Raw genomic sequence first — 16,032 nt, forward strand, 5'->3', positions numbered from 1 at the left:
CAGGCTACTAGAATAAATTCATTGCAAAAATCAATGCTGTCAAGGATAAATTACAAATAAATATTCATGACACTATATTTAGGATGGCTCCTTTATCAAGTTCTAGTTAAGGTCCCAAGAAGCAAACAGGGAATGCGATGGACCCAAGAGCATGTGTTTTTTCCGAATAGCCTGTGGATAGTATATATTGTTCTACAGCTTATTGTTTAGAAGGGAAGTGAAAAGAGAAATGCAGCAATAATGTTATTTTAATACAAATAAAGGTATCTTGTCACTGTGAATGTAGGTCTCCAGGATTCATGAGGACTTAAGCTGTCATGAATGCAGCTGAAACAACCATGGTGTGACCCCACAGCCTAAATTTTGCTATGAGTTTTTGTAGTATTATGTTCTTTAGTCCTTTAGTTTACTTGTTCTTGGTTTCTGAAACAGCAGAAGACACTGCAGAAAATCCCTTCGGGGTAGTTCAGAGGTCTCATTACCTTTCATCCATGAAATGTTATTGATGCTTAGTCTTAAGTATATTGAAGAAATGGAGTGGGGAGAAAGCACAAACGAGTTGTTAGTGTGGAAAAAGTACCTTCAAAAGGTAATTGACAGCACAGATTGAACAGGATCAGTGTGTGTGTTCTCATTTGCTTGTAGAAGAAGGCTGATAGAGATCTCTGAGAACACCATGAAGTTCAATAAGCTCACCAGGGAATATTTTAAACAGCTAATGATGAAAAAGCAAGCAATAGCTCAGGGACACCTCTGCCTATAAGAACTTTAAATGTCAATAGAAGTGTCTAATGAATGAGAAAGGTGGGTATCAAGGTTTAGGATTCCCAGGGGTGGTAGTGAACCTGCATCATTACAAGTAACAGGTGTACATGCTCTCCAGGCCTCAGAATTCATTTTCAAAGGGTAAAAACCTAGAATTCTTCAACATGTAAATTTTGCTGATGAAGAAGCGTGATGAATAACGCATGAAAACTTAACAGATTATAGTTTATTTTAAATATTTGAGTAATAGTTCCCATTTTAATTTATATTTAAACAGACTACTTACCCTGTTTAAAATAGCTTTTAGTTATCGAACCACAACTACTTTTACAAATATCACAAGTACCAAGAACCTTAAAACTTGAAGAACCCCCACCAAGAACAAGGATAGAATAAATGTACACTATGTCAAAATAAATGAATATTGTTTTCAAAGGCAGTGCTTTCAAAAAAGTCAGTAAGTCACATAGCAGAGTTTTTTTAGTACTACAATCCATTAAAACATCACGAGTTCTGTACTAAAGTTTAAACTTCGATCAAAACCAGACTACTTTATCAGTAAACAGCAACAAAATTTGATTTCTATTAACCACTATTGACCAAAAAGTCTTAAAGTATGAAATTTTACAATATTTTAAACAGCTTAAATTTTAATAGTCTCAAATCTCAGTAATTCATGTTCCTATAAATACTTTGCTTCAGACATCAAGTATTTATTAGCAGTGTAGCAATGCATACATCATTGAAAATTATTTATTAGCAGTGTAGCAATGCATACATCATTGAAAATCTATCAGTGTGGCTCCGAATAATTTAGATTAGATAAATACTGCTCAAGAGCCAGCAGGAGAAAGCATTTTTTCATGGATCAAAAAGAGAACAGATTTTTAACAATAATTTCTCAATGGCAATGTTGTAGTAGTTTAAAAGAAAAAAAAGAAAAAAATGTTAGGACCAGAATAATTCTCCATCAGATAAAATTAAGAAAGGTCAACCTTTCCTCTGAAAAGTTTCAAGTGTGCCTTTAGCCTTGCAATGTAAAGTTTAAAGACAATCCTATACAGACTCAGTACAAAGAGTACTGTTCTATTTTTCAAAAATAGGAGGAAATAAATGACACTGTTTCATGTAAACTGCATCTTTTGCAAGAATAAATCTCCAAGAGTAAAATTTAGAATATTTAATCCCGTTTTCTTCCTAGACTCTATTTCAAAAAGATTTTTAAATTTAAATCCTTAAAAAAGTTTCAGGATAAAATCTAATCCTATTAAAGATGTTCTTAACCCAGAATGACTGTCATGTAACTTCTAGTTCACCTGAAATGTCATGGAAAACATATCATTAACACATAGCACATATTAAAGACTTTTTCCCTTCACTTACAAACCCACAATTCTCAAGATTTCATCAAACACTGATTACCTTTTTCCAGAATAATGCCGTGCAGATCGCACTTTTTGCATACAAACATGATTAACACTCTGCTCAATTAATGCAAAAAAAATGGGTGAGAATTATCAAAATGCTCAACTTGCATTTTTCCTTCATGCATCTTATTCTCCACAGCATTCACACACTGTAGGCAGAGATCACTCTCAAGACACAATAAATCTTAACTTCCAATTACATTACTATATCAACACACATTTTCTTGTAAGGAAAGCAAAAGCATAATACTCAATTGTCAATTTAAAATCTATTTTCTTTAACCTAGTACTGGCTTACCTTAGGAGATTTGCTCATTTTGTATAAGTACAAATGCTAAATTTTATTTGTTACTCACAAGGCAAAACTTAAGGGAAAATAAATAAAAAACAATTCACAAGACAATGAAGTGAAACTACTTTTCAGTGCACTATTTGTGTTAAGCTGAGTTTTCCCACTTCCAGGAAAAGACACATCTACAAACCAAGATGTTGAAATAAAGCAGACCTGGATTTTCCTAAAGTCTAGAAGTCATTTTCTTTTAACGTTTATTTATAATTGCAAATGGTGGCAAGGACAGAAGATCAGAATATTGAACATCAAGCAGTAAGGTTAAAAATGCCTTTTTGTTGACTCAAATAGGCACACAGAGAATATTTAAAATATAAACTTAATTCCAGTGTTAATTGAAATGAAAGCTATTTTTGTGCCAGAATTAGTAGAATGATTTTATAGTGAAGGTCAAATAGGCTAAGGTGAAGATGTTCTGAACAAACAGCAAAAGACTTTTGTTTTGCTTTGAAAGAAATGGCTAATAAAAAGTTCTCCAAACTTACTGATTTTTTGTTTTCCTTTTTTTCTTTTACGGTAGCTTTATTCAGTAGAGAGTGGCAAGTTGCCTACAGAACAGAGATGAGCACAAACAAGTCACAGCACCAACTACATACAGCAACAAAAACAATGTTGACTTGTACATAAAATTACACAATAAAATGTAACAAACATAACAAAAAATGAAATATATAAACTAAAGTTTGATGGAGTTTTTATTCCACATACTTATTTTACTACATCTTATTCACAAAGCACTAAATACAATGCAAGCAAATGTTGGGTTTCAATCATTTCTACTATTTCTGGCTAGGTTAAAATGCTTAAATTTGCTTATGATAAACAATATCAGGCATAAATTATTATATTCAGCTTTCAAAACATGTTTTGCCATACCCCCAAATATTTTTTAAATAGCATATTTCAAAAGTTTAACTTTTAGAAGGTCTACATCATTTTTTAAAATAATTTTTAGATTTAAATCTTCTCAAGTTTCTCTGTGTGTCCTTCAAATTTAGTTTAATGTATGATTCATATTCATAATTTTCTCATCTTAACGTAATTGGATCACAATCATGGTTTAAATTATTTTCATGGGTGCACAATATGGCACAAAGTTTCTGTAAATAAAGACTGAGAAAACCAGCAGGTCTTTGCAGAAACTGCTACAGATTTAAAATTCAAGAGCTTTGACTAGACTATGTTCATTTTTGAAATTCATCCCTGGTCAAAAGGGCCAGCCCAAGGCCTGTGCACCACCTCACACTGTGATTTAAGTCAGACAGTGGAACGCAGACCTTCTGTGCTGTTCCCTCTGCACAGAGGTCAACTTCACCCGTGAGGATAAAAGCCATGTCCTCCACATTAGCCGAAAATAACTATTTTGAATAAAGCAGCAGTAACCATCAATACAGATTACAATAAAATAGCATTAAGGAGGAAACAGGGGCCACACTAAAATTTGGCATTTTGTTACAAGGAAGCTTACAAGACACTCTTTTAAAAAACAAAAAGCCCCACCCACAAGTCAGAATTCGGGTAGATACTAGAGCCCTGCACGGGATTATTTTTAATACCGCTCCCGGCCTGCCCCACAATACCCATTCCCACCTATTATAGCAGCTGGTCCTGCAGGATCTGCAGGATCCCATCCCACCCCACAATACAGACTCCCACTCCTTCCCGCTATTATGGCGGTAGGTCCTGTAGGATCCCAGTCGCACTGCAGGGCTCTACACTAGTTCCGTGCAGGGCTCTGGCAGATACCATAAAGTCTGTGTAACAGCCTACAAAATAAAAATGGTGGAAATTTACAGAAAAGTTTTCATCTCCAATCCACTTCATATTTACCTTCTAGCACAGTGGTTCAACCCATGGGCCACTTGCTATCCAACCAGCACACAGCTGCGGCCCATGTGACATCCTCAGGGCCATACAGGTAGTATACATAGCTCATGTGGATGTAGCCCACAAAACAGAGCTCCATACGTGTCCCACAATGGTAAATAGGTTGAGAACCACTGTTCTAGCATGTATGATCAGTTCAGCACAAAATCCACCTACTAATAAAACTAGTTTCACACTGCTGAATCTGGTATAACGGCAATTCACAACAAAAAAGTTGTGACAAGATCAGCTGAAATTTCTATTCTATTTAATCAAAAGAAATCTCAGAAATAGATACTGCCACACACACTGTGAGTTAGGGAATAAATTTCTGTAGCAAATCAGAATCCCATCCTCATGTTAAGAAAAAACACAGGTTTCTTTATACAAATCAAACAGTGCTTTTTGGTAATGATATGTTGACTGAGTTTGTTCTTGACTTCCTATCTTGCACAACATATGGAATAAGTTACCTGAAAATGAGTGAGCATGTGTACTAACCATTGCAATAACCAGAGGCTTAACTATTAGTTACGTGTTGGTGATTTACACGAGGAAATACCTCTTATCATGAATTCTATTCGCACTACCCGAAGTGCTGTTCAGTGTGGTCCTGACTATCCAAATTAAATCTGTTTTAATGAGATTGTTGCATTAACTGAAAGCAATTCATTTTCAGAATCAATTCTGATTAGTATTTCCTTCACATCCATTTATAAGCCCCCCCAAAATACTGCAAAATTAGTCCCATTTGCAAGACTGAATACACTTCATGCTGGGAGATGGCAGATTCCCTTAGGGATTTTTATGAGGTTGCTTAAAAGAACTGTTTTACTCTTTCCCAGCCAAAATTATTATATATGGGGGCTGTATGTTATATATGAACCATAGCGTTCTAAAAGTAGAGTTATATAATGCAAAATAAAGAATGACAATTCAGACATAATTCTCATTTCTTTAGTCTTGGCCACCATCTTCAAATTTCTCTAGTACTTGAATGTAGGGGAATAAGCTAATGAATGTTTTGATAAACCAAATGTGGCGTAAAGAGGAGAAAGTAGGAGACAATGGGGAAAGAAATGCAAATAAAAGGCTATTCACAACAAATTCAAAATCAAGCCTTATTTACAGCAGGCTGAAGATAGCAGACTGTTCAAAGACCTCAAGTACTCCTCAACTGCCAGATGAAGACTAGTTTATTTTAGTATTGTATTTTTCCAATTAATCTCATTTTTCCAATTACTCTTATTTGTACTTTTTGGCAAAGTCCAATGAGACACTTGGTTCCAAGAGCAACCTAGTTGGTACATAAATGCTTCAAAAGGTGAGAAGTAAAAATGTATCTTAGTAGTCCTCTGTAGGATTTTCTTTGGCAATATCTCAATGTATATGTTCCAGTAGCCATGGAATTGAACTAAAAAACTTCTGTACACAAACAAATGTAACTGTTAGAATATTTTCAAACCTATTTCTATCTCAACAAATTTTGCTAAGTAATAGCATATAAGAAACTAGCTCAGACAAAGAGACAGAACCTAGACCAGAGGAAATAACATCGAGTAACTGAAGCAATACTCAAGGTTTTATCTAAAGTTGTCAGTCGATAATGTTAAAAACACCCCCGCACATCATCCATGAAGCAATATTTGTTTCATCTTGAAAGGAAACCTGCCTGTCATCCCCTCAAGCCCGCTGGATGCAACTTCCTAAAACCACCCCTAGATGGAGAGAAAATGAACGATCAGACTATTTTATATCACAGGCACAAGCTATTTTTGTAGATCTAGACCCACATAAAAGAGAGTTGATTAGAGGTATCTTTCAATGACTTGACTGTGAAATCAATGTATTTCTCTTTATTCCCCTTATTTGGCATTTTGTACTTGAAGACCTGGGATTAAAAAGTTAAAAAATAAAATAATCTCTGCTCAATTTGCTTTGGATATCTAATAATCTTCAGGAATTCAAGAAGAGTCCTATATTTTCAATCAGCACCAAAAACAATGCATTGTTTGTAGAGTTCTCATCTTAAAAGCCAAAAAAGTTACATTTATAGAAGGAATAGTCAGTGGGTAGAAAACAACGATGCAGTAGTTCTGGTCTACCCCGGTATGGGTAATTCTTTTATAACACACAAATAGCTCAGGAAAGTGTGTTCACCCATAACTTAAGACAGGATTATTTGCTATGGAAAAGTATCTTTTTCTCTTTTCCATACTGAAATGCATGCTGCCAAACAGGATTGATTCTTTGCTGTATTGGCTTCAACACAAAAGTAATTGCAGATGGGGTCTCTGTTTTTGCATCATCTTATTCCTTACTTGCACCTGGATTTTTTGCATCCCACCTTTAAAATTAAACTTGGATACCACTCAGATCCAAGATGTGGTACCACTCAGGGTCACCAAATGAAATTAATAGATAGCACCTTTAAAACAAACAAAAGGAAGTATTTCCTCACACTATGCACAGTCAACCTGTGGAACTCTTTGCCAGAGGATGTTGTGAAGGTCAAGACTGTAACAGCGTTCAAAAAAACAACTAGATAAATTCATGGAGGATAGGTCCATCAATGGCTATTAGCCAGGATGGGCAGGGATGGTGTCCTAGCCTCGGACTGCCAGAAGCTGGGAATGAGCAACAGGCAATGGATCACTTGATAATTACTGTTCATTCCCTCTGGGGCACATGGCATTGGCCACTGTTGGAAGACCGGATACTGGGCAAGATGGACCTTTGGTCTGACCCTGTATGGCTGTTCTTAGGTGCAGAACATATGCTGCACCACCCCCCATTTTAAGGTTACCAGTGTCCTACCTGCCAATAGATGGAACTTAAAACTTTCTCTCCTTTTACAATATATAGCTTCATAATAGAGAATGCTTTTATATGATTAAGTATAAGAGCTTAGAGAAATCTTTCAGAAAGTGCTCGATGAGAGAGCACAGTACATGTGGGACAAAGGAATAAAGACTGAATGTTGCATTGGCTTGGCTCTCTCTATGCTCACAGACACAACACTTCCTGAGTCCGCATGTTTTACAAGCTTCAAGAGTAAGTCCTAAGACAACTCTCTACTAACATATTGCCATTAACATTTCAGGATATATGCCGATTGAGACAATCTAAATTTAAACTTACTGATGCAACATCAACTTGGAATTTAGAAGTTATTTTAAAATGACAGGAGTCAAATAAGAGCTTCTACTAAAATCAATAGAAAATTTGTATAAAATAGAGTTATAGGAAGAAACCCTCAATCTGTGAAGCTTGTATGATATTTTCCATTTTAACCAGCTTCACAATAAAGTGAGCTGAAGAACATTTTAAACCGTTAGTTCTGTTCATTCGTATCTGATGAATAATAGTTCTGTTCATTCGTATCTGATGAATAATAGTTCTGCAGAACTAACATGGATAATAGCTTTTATACGTTTTTTTACTGAAACAGAAAAACAGTTACGTTTTACTTCAAAGATAACAGTTTGTGCACTTACTGTACTTAAAGTAGAGGACTGAAGACAACTATTTAAATTCAGGGACCAAGCAGGCTTTTTAATAGCTCTTGTATTTATGCAGCTAACACATACCTATGATCTTTTTAAAGATCGATGGATGGATAATTATACTATTATGTAGAGCAAACCATCTATTAGTTGAATGGATTTTATACAGGGGAAGTCACTCCAGGTACAGACAGTAAATGCGCATATTGCTATTAAATTCAAAACACTTGTTTAATCTTCCTCCACACTTGCCAGATTTTCCCTCTTTGTTGCCCTCACCCTCAAAGGCTCCACACTGTACACTTCTGGCAATAACAGCTGCCCTCTTACCTCCGCAGCTAACCAATGCTGTGCCTTCAGTCTCCTAGTAGAGGTATTAGAGCAAGACAAGATGACCTCACCCTTATTAGCTCAGGGTGCTCAGGTGTGAATTCAAAGTGGCAGGCCAGCCCCATAAACACAGTTCATTCCCTAGGCTAAGATTATGTATGCTGAATTTCAGCTTGGAGGATTAATTACATAAATCCTATAAAACAGTTTTAAGAAAGAAATGGTCATAGCACTTTCTTATTGGCCCATGGCATGAAATAACAGTTTTAAACCAGAAATTCTGACCTTTGCTATCTCTACAACAAAACTTAGGGTTTAAAGATTTAAACCCTAACTGTGGGCATACCTGGTACAGACAATGGCACACGCTGCGAAGCTGGGGTGGAAACTCAGAAGAGGAATTAATGATTGCATGGAAGAATTTCTCGGTCATCTGCAGGAGACTCCGTTGGTTGGCTTCAAGACTTTCCGTATGCTCCAATCTGCAACAGACCCATACATATGACAATCTTTCAAAATGTTACCATTCAAAAAACATACAAGTTGCTCTTATATGTTCGATAGCAGCCATGTTTCAGTGTAACATTACTAGCAACCTTGTTGAAATGCTAACGACCTACCAATAGAGACATCTGCACAATAGATTTAACCTAAGAGGCAGAATGAGTTGAACAAAGTAATTCACAAATATCAGGCCATTTTACAGCTTTGTAAAAAAAATCATGATAATAGAATTCTCATCCATCACTACCCTTAACCGCCATGAACACAGTTTAGGGTTTCACATACCCATGGAGGACGAGAAGTTCAGCAACGGTATAATAAAGTTGAGAACATCTCCAACAAGACAGGTATTGTTTGTGCCTTAAGATCCGCATACGTAACAGGTTTTGTCAGCGTCATGGTTTTATTGAAAGTTCAAGCAGTTACTGAGGTAGCCATAGATAGGTATATTTCATGCAGGTAGAAGGGGTATTTATAAATGTGGCCATTTATCACTTCCCAAAGTCAAAGACATGGATAAAAGCACAGAAAAGGAAGCTTATGTTTTGGGAAAGCTATTTTAGCTAGAGTAAAATAAAAAAAAGGGAGAAACTTGCAGAACAGAGTTAGAAAAAAAAGCAACTACAAAATAATCTAATCATTTAGTATATATTCTGAGGAGATATGGGAGTAATCAGGACAAAGTAGGCCATATAAAAAGAAAAACTTTTGTAGCTGAGCAACTGGTTTACTGGCTTAGAGCAAATGATCTGCAGAGCTATGGGCAAGAGTCACATATATCAGGCCAGATTCGTATGTTCCATATTCAGGTATGGCATTGGCCAATGGCCATGCTGCCAAGGTGGCACCGTAGAACTCGACGCAGCATCCAGTGACCAATCGAGCTGGTGATGCCTCGGCAAGGGGCTAACCTACCCTTCCGTGCCAGAGGAATCCTCTTGCGGTGACCACGGTGGAGCCATCAATGCCAATACCGGTGCTGGCGGGACCGGTACCGCAATGGAGATCACTCCCGCAGAGCGGGTGATGGGGACCTACGCCGAGAAGATGATCAGCGGGAGGGTGAACAGTGCTGGTAATGCAGAGACCAGTAACTCCCCCAGGCGACCTGCGTTAAGAGGGCAGAGTCCGCGAACGCGGTGCCGGTGATTTAGGGTGAGCCCCTGAAGGCCTGGACTGCGAAGCCGTAGATCTGTGGCATGGAGTCGGAGAGTATTGCCTCGGTTCAGGAGACAGGCGGTGCTCACCTGCCTCTGGGGGGTCTTGGCGACTAGCCTGCACTTGTAGGGAGCCTTTGCCGCTCCCTGGGGCGCACGCGGAGCCAGCAGCGCTGGTAGAGGCCTCTGATCTCTCTGCTCCGGGAGAGCCTGGGAAGGCTCTGATCCCGCCACAAGTCTGCGTCCCCAACTGCTCCTTGGAGTTGGCAGTGGATCCTTTGGGGGACTAAGGGCCCTGACTGGGGAGACACATCCATGTGGCTCCATTGTGGGCGGGTGGCCCGAACTGGCTCCTTTGCCCGATGGTCTTTCTTCCCTGGTGCCAGAGAGCCTTGTTTCTTGGTCTTCTTCCTGGGCACGGCGACAGAGAGCAGTTCCGGGGGCGTGCTATGCACTGAGACAGAGGTATTAGCAGTGAAGTCCAGCTGGGATGGCTCGGAAGCTGGTTGGAGGGCAGCTTCCATGAGGGGAGCCCTCAAACGGATGTTGTGCTCTGTCTGAGTCCTGGGTCGAAAATGGTTACAGATACAACTCCTGTCCTTCACACGTGATTCCCCTAAGCACTTGAGGCAACTGCTGTGGGGGTCACTAACAGGCATAGGCCTGTTGCAGTCTGAGCAGGGCTTAAACCCCAAAGGACCAGGGCATGCCCCGCCTGGGGCTAAATCCTCGATGGGACTAACTTCTAGCTACATTTAACAATTACTTAACACTAACTTCTATAAACAAACTAATTTACAAGGCCCTAAGGCTCAAAGTAAAAGAGATGAAACCGGTAGCCCTTGCTATGCAAGGGAAGGCACTCCGACTAACCACCATGGGCGGTAAGAAGAAACCGAGTGGGCGTAGGGCTGGCAGTGCCCGATATACCGACGCATGTGCGCGGCACTCAAGGGGGTGCCAGAGCCGACCCTACGGATACCACTAGGGCAAAAATCTCTGACGACTACGCACGGGGGCACGCACACACCTAGAATGGAGTCGACATGAGCAAGCACTCAAAGAAAAAAAATCAATTCTGTCAAATTAGTGTGGATGGGAAACAGGCTTATAAATAATGATGATGATAATTTTTTTCACATTTCAAACCTTGTAGGATCCACCTCAAAGCTGACATGTTGCCATTCAGAGGATGTGATCACAGTCCTCAATAAAGGTTCCAGGAGCTTCTGCAGATATGTAGCACCATATACCTATGGAGAAAATACATCAGAATGTGTGGCCAGGCCAGCATAACTCAAAGCACAAGAATATTTTCAAATACTGAGTATGTCAAGCTTTATACACTAATTCTGTTTTGTCCTACATCTGATTATGTTTGTACAAGCAATGAATCTTAAAATATATTCTCTGAGATTATATAGTTCTCATAGCCAGAATGCTACACACACAAGCAAACATATGCTTAAGAAATGTGAAAAGTACTTAGAATTATCACTTTCCTGTCTGAGAAGTTTATGCACAAATGCTATTAAGTACTATATTAAACTTTTGAAGTATATCAAATTAAAGCAAGTAAACTTTCAAAATAGTACAATAAGAAAAACATGTGAATACAAGTCACTACCTCTCTCATTTATAACAGGTTTTTTTAAAGACTGCATACTCCTACCTACCCAAAAAGATACCAAGTTCATCATCACTGCTTTATTCGTAGAAGTATCTATGCAATTTGGGTACCAAATGCTTATTTTCTTATGAATTGAATGCACAGAAGGAGGAAATATTTCTTAAAATAACTTTTTCGCATCATCTTTGACTTGATAAACAGGTCTTAAATTGATCAGATTAGGGCATAGGACAGAATCATATAAAGTTAATATTTGTACTTCATAGGATCATTTCTGGAATGCAAAGTTATAACTGAGTTCTACAATTATTTTCATAAACGATTCCTCCTAAATAACTAATTAAAGCAGAAGTTATCAAATGTTGTAAGCCTCTTTAAAAACAGATGGGACTCCTGCTTAGCCTACATCAATTCAATGCCCCCATCTCAGTTTACCTAGTTCCTAACAAGGCCTTAAACTGGAATTCAGTTTATTTGAAGAAAGGCCAGACTTTGTTTCCCATCTCTGTGAGGACAGAGAGAAAGACACCTTCTGCAAAAAGAAAAGGAGTACTTGTGGCACCTTAGAGACGAACAAATTTATTTGAGCATAAGCTTTCGTCAGCTACAGCTCACTTCATCGGAAACTAGCCTCTTGGGCGCAGCCTTCCAATTCTTCAGTAAGCTAGATCTGCATTCTAGAATCACCCATCTGATTGCCTGGGCAGACTTCAACTAAACCAACTTAAAATACATTTTAATATTCTGACTAGGACTGAAGACTGCAGTGACTGCCTAACAGATTCTAAAATATTAGAAGATGGATAAGAAGAGCATTAGCTAGTCCAACCACTTGCATCAAATAGGAAACAATTATATTCTACCTGCATTTAACGAACATTGACTTGAATGTGTCTACTAAGTCTGCTATAAATACTTCTATTATGCAAACTTTTCCATTACGGTATTCAACTTCCACCCTGGTAGCTCTGAAACAGATGAACCCTGCAGAATGAACACTGGGCTCCCTGGAAACTTTCAAGGCGGCCTTCAGATTAAAGTGTGAACTAAAGAGGGTGTGTCATGAAGTCGCCAAAAAAGTTTTGCCCCACCACCCCATCCCAAATCAGGCCTCGGCATGGAAGGTCTCCAAGGATTAGACACCGTAAGTCTTTATAAAAAAACAACTGCATGGCATCTTGATGAACTTTCAAGAATTGTCTGTGACTGTGTAGACAAATACAGCCATCAAATTATAGCTTGCACTCTCCAGTCATCAGAACCATCTTATTTTCAATTATCTATTTCAAGTACTCAGAGTTTAATGTAATCCAACTGCAGTTTCACATTTCTGAGTTAATATATTTTTTCCTGTTAGTCTGCCACTCTTCAAAAGAAAGGGAGTACTTGTGGCACCTTAGAGACTAACCAATTTATTTGAGCATGAGCTTTCGTGAGCTACAGCTCCCTTCATCAGATGCATACCGTGGAAACTGCAGCAGACTTTATATCTACACAGAGAATATGAATTCTTTTTGCGAATACAGACTAACACGGCTGTTACTCTGAAACTCTTCAAAAGAGTTTTATAAACAGGAACCGAAGCTCATATAACTTACCTTAAAACAGAAAGTCATTATTTTACTGGCTAAGCTATTTCCCCTGAACAGAGTCTGCATGGAATCTGCCAGTTCCACTTCCTTAGAAAACATGTTCCAAAGCAGCTGGTAGAGCAAGTGCCGGGAGTCAAAGAGGGTGACCAGGACACGAGCTAGTTCATCCTTAAGGAAGAGAAATAAAGAGGTTAGTGTGTCAGAGCAGTAAAGAGGCTGGATTGTGAAAACCTCCCCAAACATGTCTAATGTAAATTGTGCTAGAAAAAGATGTCAGTGACAATTTGCCTCTCAAGTATTCTAGCTTGCGCTAAATATTTTCTTCTAGTTAGTAGTTTGTCCTGTTTTGAAATATTTGACCACGTTAAAATTTGTATAGCACAGGCTGAAACATGGTCTAGAATGTTTCAGCCTGTGCTACACAAATTTTAACGTGGTCAAATATTTCAAAACAGGACAAACTACTAACTAGAAGAAAATATTTAGCACAAGCTAGAATACTTGAGAGGCAAATTGTCCCATTAAGTCTTACAAGTAAACCTTAAAGTGTGCTCGTCCCCCTCCCCCACTTCTAATTTTATTTCTAAATCTCTCCTCGAGTACCCCACCAGATCATGTTATACTGGTAGGTTCTTTAGAATGTTCCTAAAACCATCTCACTTGTGAGCCTATGATGAACCAAGGTGGAAGTCTAATTGATTCACCTACTGTATAAACAGACCAGACAGACAGACCAGGGAAAAAGCACATTAGGTTACCAAAACACAGGCCTACTCTGGTATTACAGTACATATACCCAACAGTCCCCACACCGAGCAACATTAAAAGGACAAGAAAAAACTATTTTACCATAACAGGCTAACAATTACCGTTTCAACTATAATTTTAAAATATACCACAATATCTTAGTTTAGACTAAAGCTCTCAGCAAAATAGACCCAATCACAGTTGTAGAAGCCTCTGAGAAAAAGGTCACGTATTACAACACAGGCCCTAACAGTGTAGCCTCAACTCTTCGTTTCTTCAGTCAACTTTTGTTTTAACATTATTGTTAAATTGGAAGAGCAGTAAATTTAATTCCAAGTCTTATGTAAGACTTTTTGAAGGAGTTAAGCAGGTTACACCTTACAAAACAAAATGCACTTGGGGTTAACAAATGTCATGTAACTGGATGTGTGAATCAACTTACCCACTGCGAACAAGGCACCACATTGGCCAATGCCATAGCAATAGGTAGCTCTCCTTGGTCACCCATCATAGTGACCAATTCCACCAATCTCTCAAACCGATCTGCTAGTACAGTTTCTGCTAGCGTATCAAACTCTGTACCCTGCTGTAGAATTTTGGTGAGGACTTCCATAAATGTAGCTCTTGTTTGGAGATCTTTATGATAACCTAAGCCTAACAAGATAGTAACAAAATAAAGACTTGAGTCACAAAGTCATGTACTTCTTAATTAAGGCTCAAGCCTTCGTATGTGAATCATAAACAGTTGTTTCTAACTACTTTACCTATTGAGTGCATAAGGCCACTATCCACATTAGCATTGAGTAAGTTTGACATCGCAAGAACAGTGCAGTGTCGCAACGAAGCCAGTCTTCGAGACATTCCACGTTTCCTGCCACCTGTTTGTGCATTTTCATCTTCAACTTCACTACAGTCATTTAGAAGGTTCATAAATAGAGTGAAATATCTAAAACAAAAACAACATTTGTACATCTGGATAAGTGAGACTTTGTTTAAAAAAAAAAAGTCAGTCTTCCAGCAGAATGGTCTAGGATATAAAATAGAATGCTCTGTTGTACACCTCCCAGATATAAGTTAGACTTGCTCTGGGTATTTTTCTTTTTGTTTTCTTTTGTGTTTTACTGTGATTATTATTATTATCATCATCATCTACAGCTTCTAAAGAATGTATGGTGAGAGTGGGAAGGCAGTATCACAAAGCCTGCATGGAGAATTCCTCAGACCCGGCAACTGAATTTCATGAGATTGCTTTTCTAAAAGATTGCATATTCTTCCATTCATAAAATTAAAATTGAAACAAGATAATTCTGTGAAATAAGCATATACACATGCTTGGAGAAAACAAAGTTACATTTAATGACTGCTTTCCAAATATTTTTACTTTTACAAACTGAAGTGTTTGCTTAAACCTAGGAGGGAGATTCGTAAATTCAGAGGATATACTGAGGCAACTTCCTGAATAAAATTAACCCTTGCAAGATTAAGAAGAATTTGCTTCATAATAAACATAAAATAATGTATCTGCCTTAAATTATAGTAGAACTGAAATTGTTTGAAAATGACTATTTACTTAAGAAATAATTGGGATTTGGCTTCCATCAGTTCAACACCATCTCCTTCTTCAGGCTGTAGTGGAAGCCCAGCAAGAAGAGAGACCACTGCTTCCATACTTGCTTGGTCTAGATCTCTGAATCAAAAATGAAAGAGTTAAATTAAACAGGGCCAGTGTCTTAGTCTAAAAACCTTACTATGCCTACTAAAAATCTAAGTCTAATTTATAAGATACTTATGGATCATATTATAAGCATGATCACTCTTTCTGCAGTTCTCAGCATGCCATTAGCTTTGGTCACAGTTCATGGCAAGTCCAAATGAAATGACACTCATTCATAATGTTAAAGGTGAACTGATTTTTTTTTTTTTTAAATCTTCAACCATTTGTTTAAAAAAATGTAGGTTTAATCTTAAAAATGACAGTTACATAGTTTAAACAAACTGTTAAGTTAATTCCTCTTACTTGCCAAAACTGAAGTTCAGAGCTCTGCATTTTCCTTTAGGTTGTAAGACATGCAGCCTATGTTCTGTTTCAAGGTGTACAGTCACCAAGTAACAAGAGAAACAGAACCTGAAGTTGGGTCTTGATAAGCAAAAACCCTTGA

General features: G+C 38.0%; 1 protein-coding gene across 1 annotated transcript in view; it reads right to left on the reverse strand.

Moving 5' to 3' along the window:
* NF1 (neurofibromin 1) overlaps window positions 1–16,032 on the reverse strand; it is a 165,424-nt gene that overhangs the window by 93,604 nt on the left and 55,788 nt on the right. The window contains exons 25-31 of the mRNA XM_077836905.1: window positions 15,444–15,560; window positions 14,638–14,819; window positions 14,316–14,527; window positions 13,133–13,294; window positions 11,054–11,157; window positions 8,590–8,725; window positions 3,027–3,089 (exon numbers count right to left, since the gene is read on the reverse strand). Of these exons, the coding sequence (XP_077693031.1) occupies window positions 3,027–3,089; window positions 8,590–8,725; window positions 11,054–11,157; window positions 13,133–13,294; window positions 14,316–14,527; window positions 14,638–14,819; window positions 15,444–15,560 (976 nt within the window). The remainder of the gene's footprint in view (window positions 1–3,026; window positions 3,090–8,589; window positions 8,726–11,053; window positions 11,158–13,132; window positions 13,295–14,315; window positions 14,528–14,637; window positions 14,820–15,443; window positions 15,561–16,032) is intronic.

This window comes from Eretmochelys imbricata, chromosome 17 (assembly GCF_965152235.1).
Source record: "Eretmochelys imbricata isolate rEreImb1 chromosome 17, rEreImb1.hap1, whole genome shotgun sequence".
In the NCBI taxonomy this organism is placed as follows: Eukaryota; Metazoa; Chordata; order Testudines; family Cheloniidae; genus Eretmochelys; species Eretmochelys imbricata.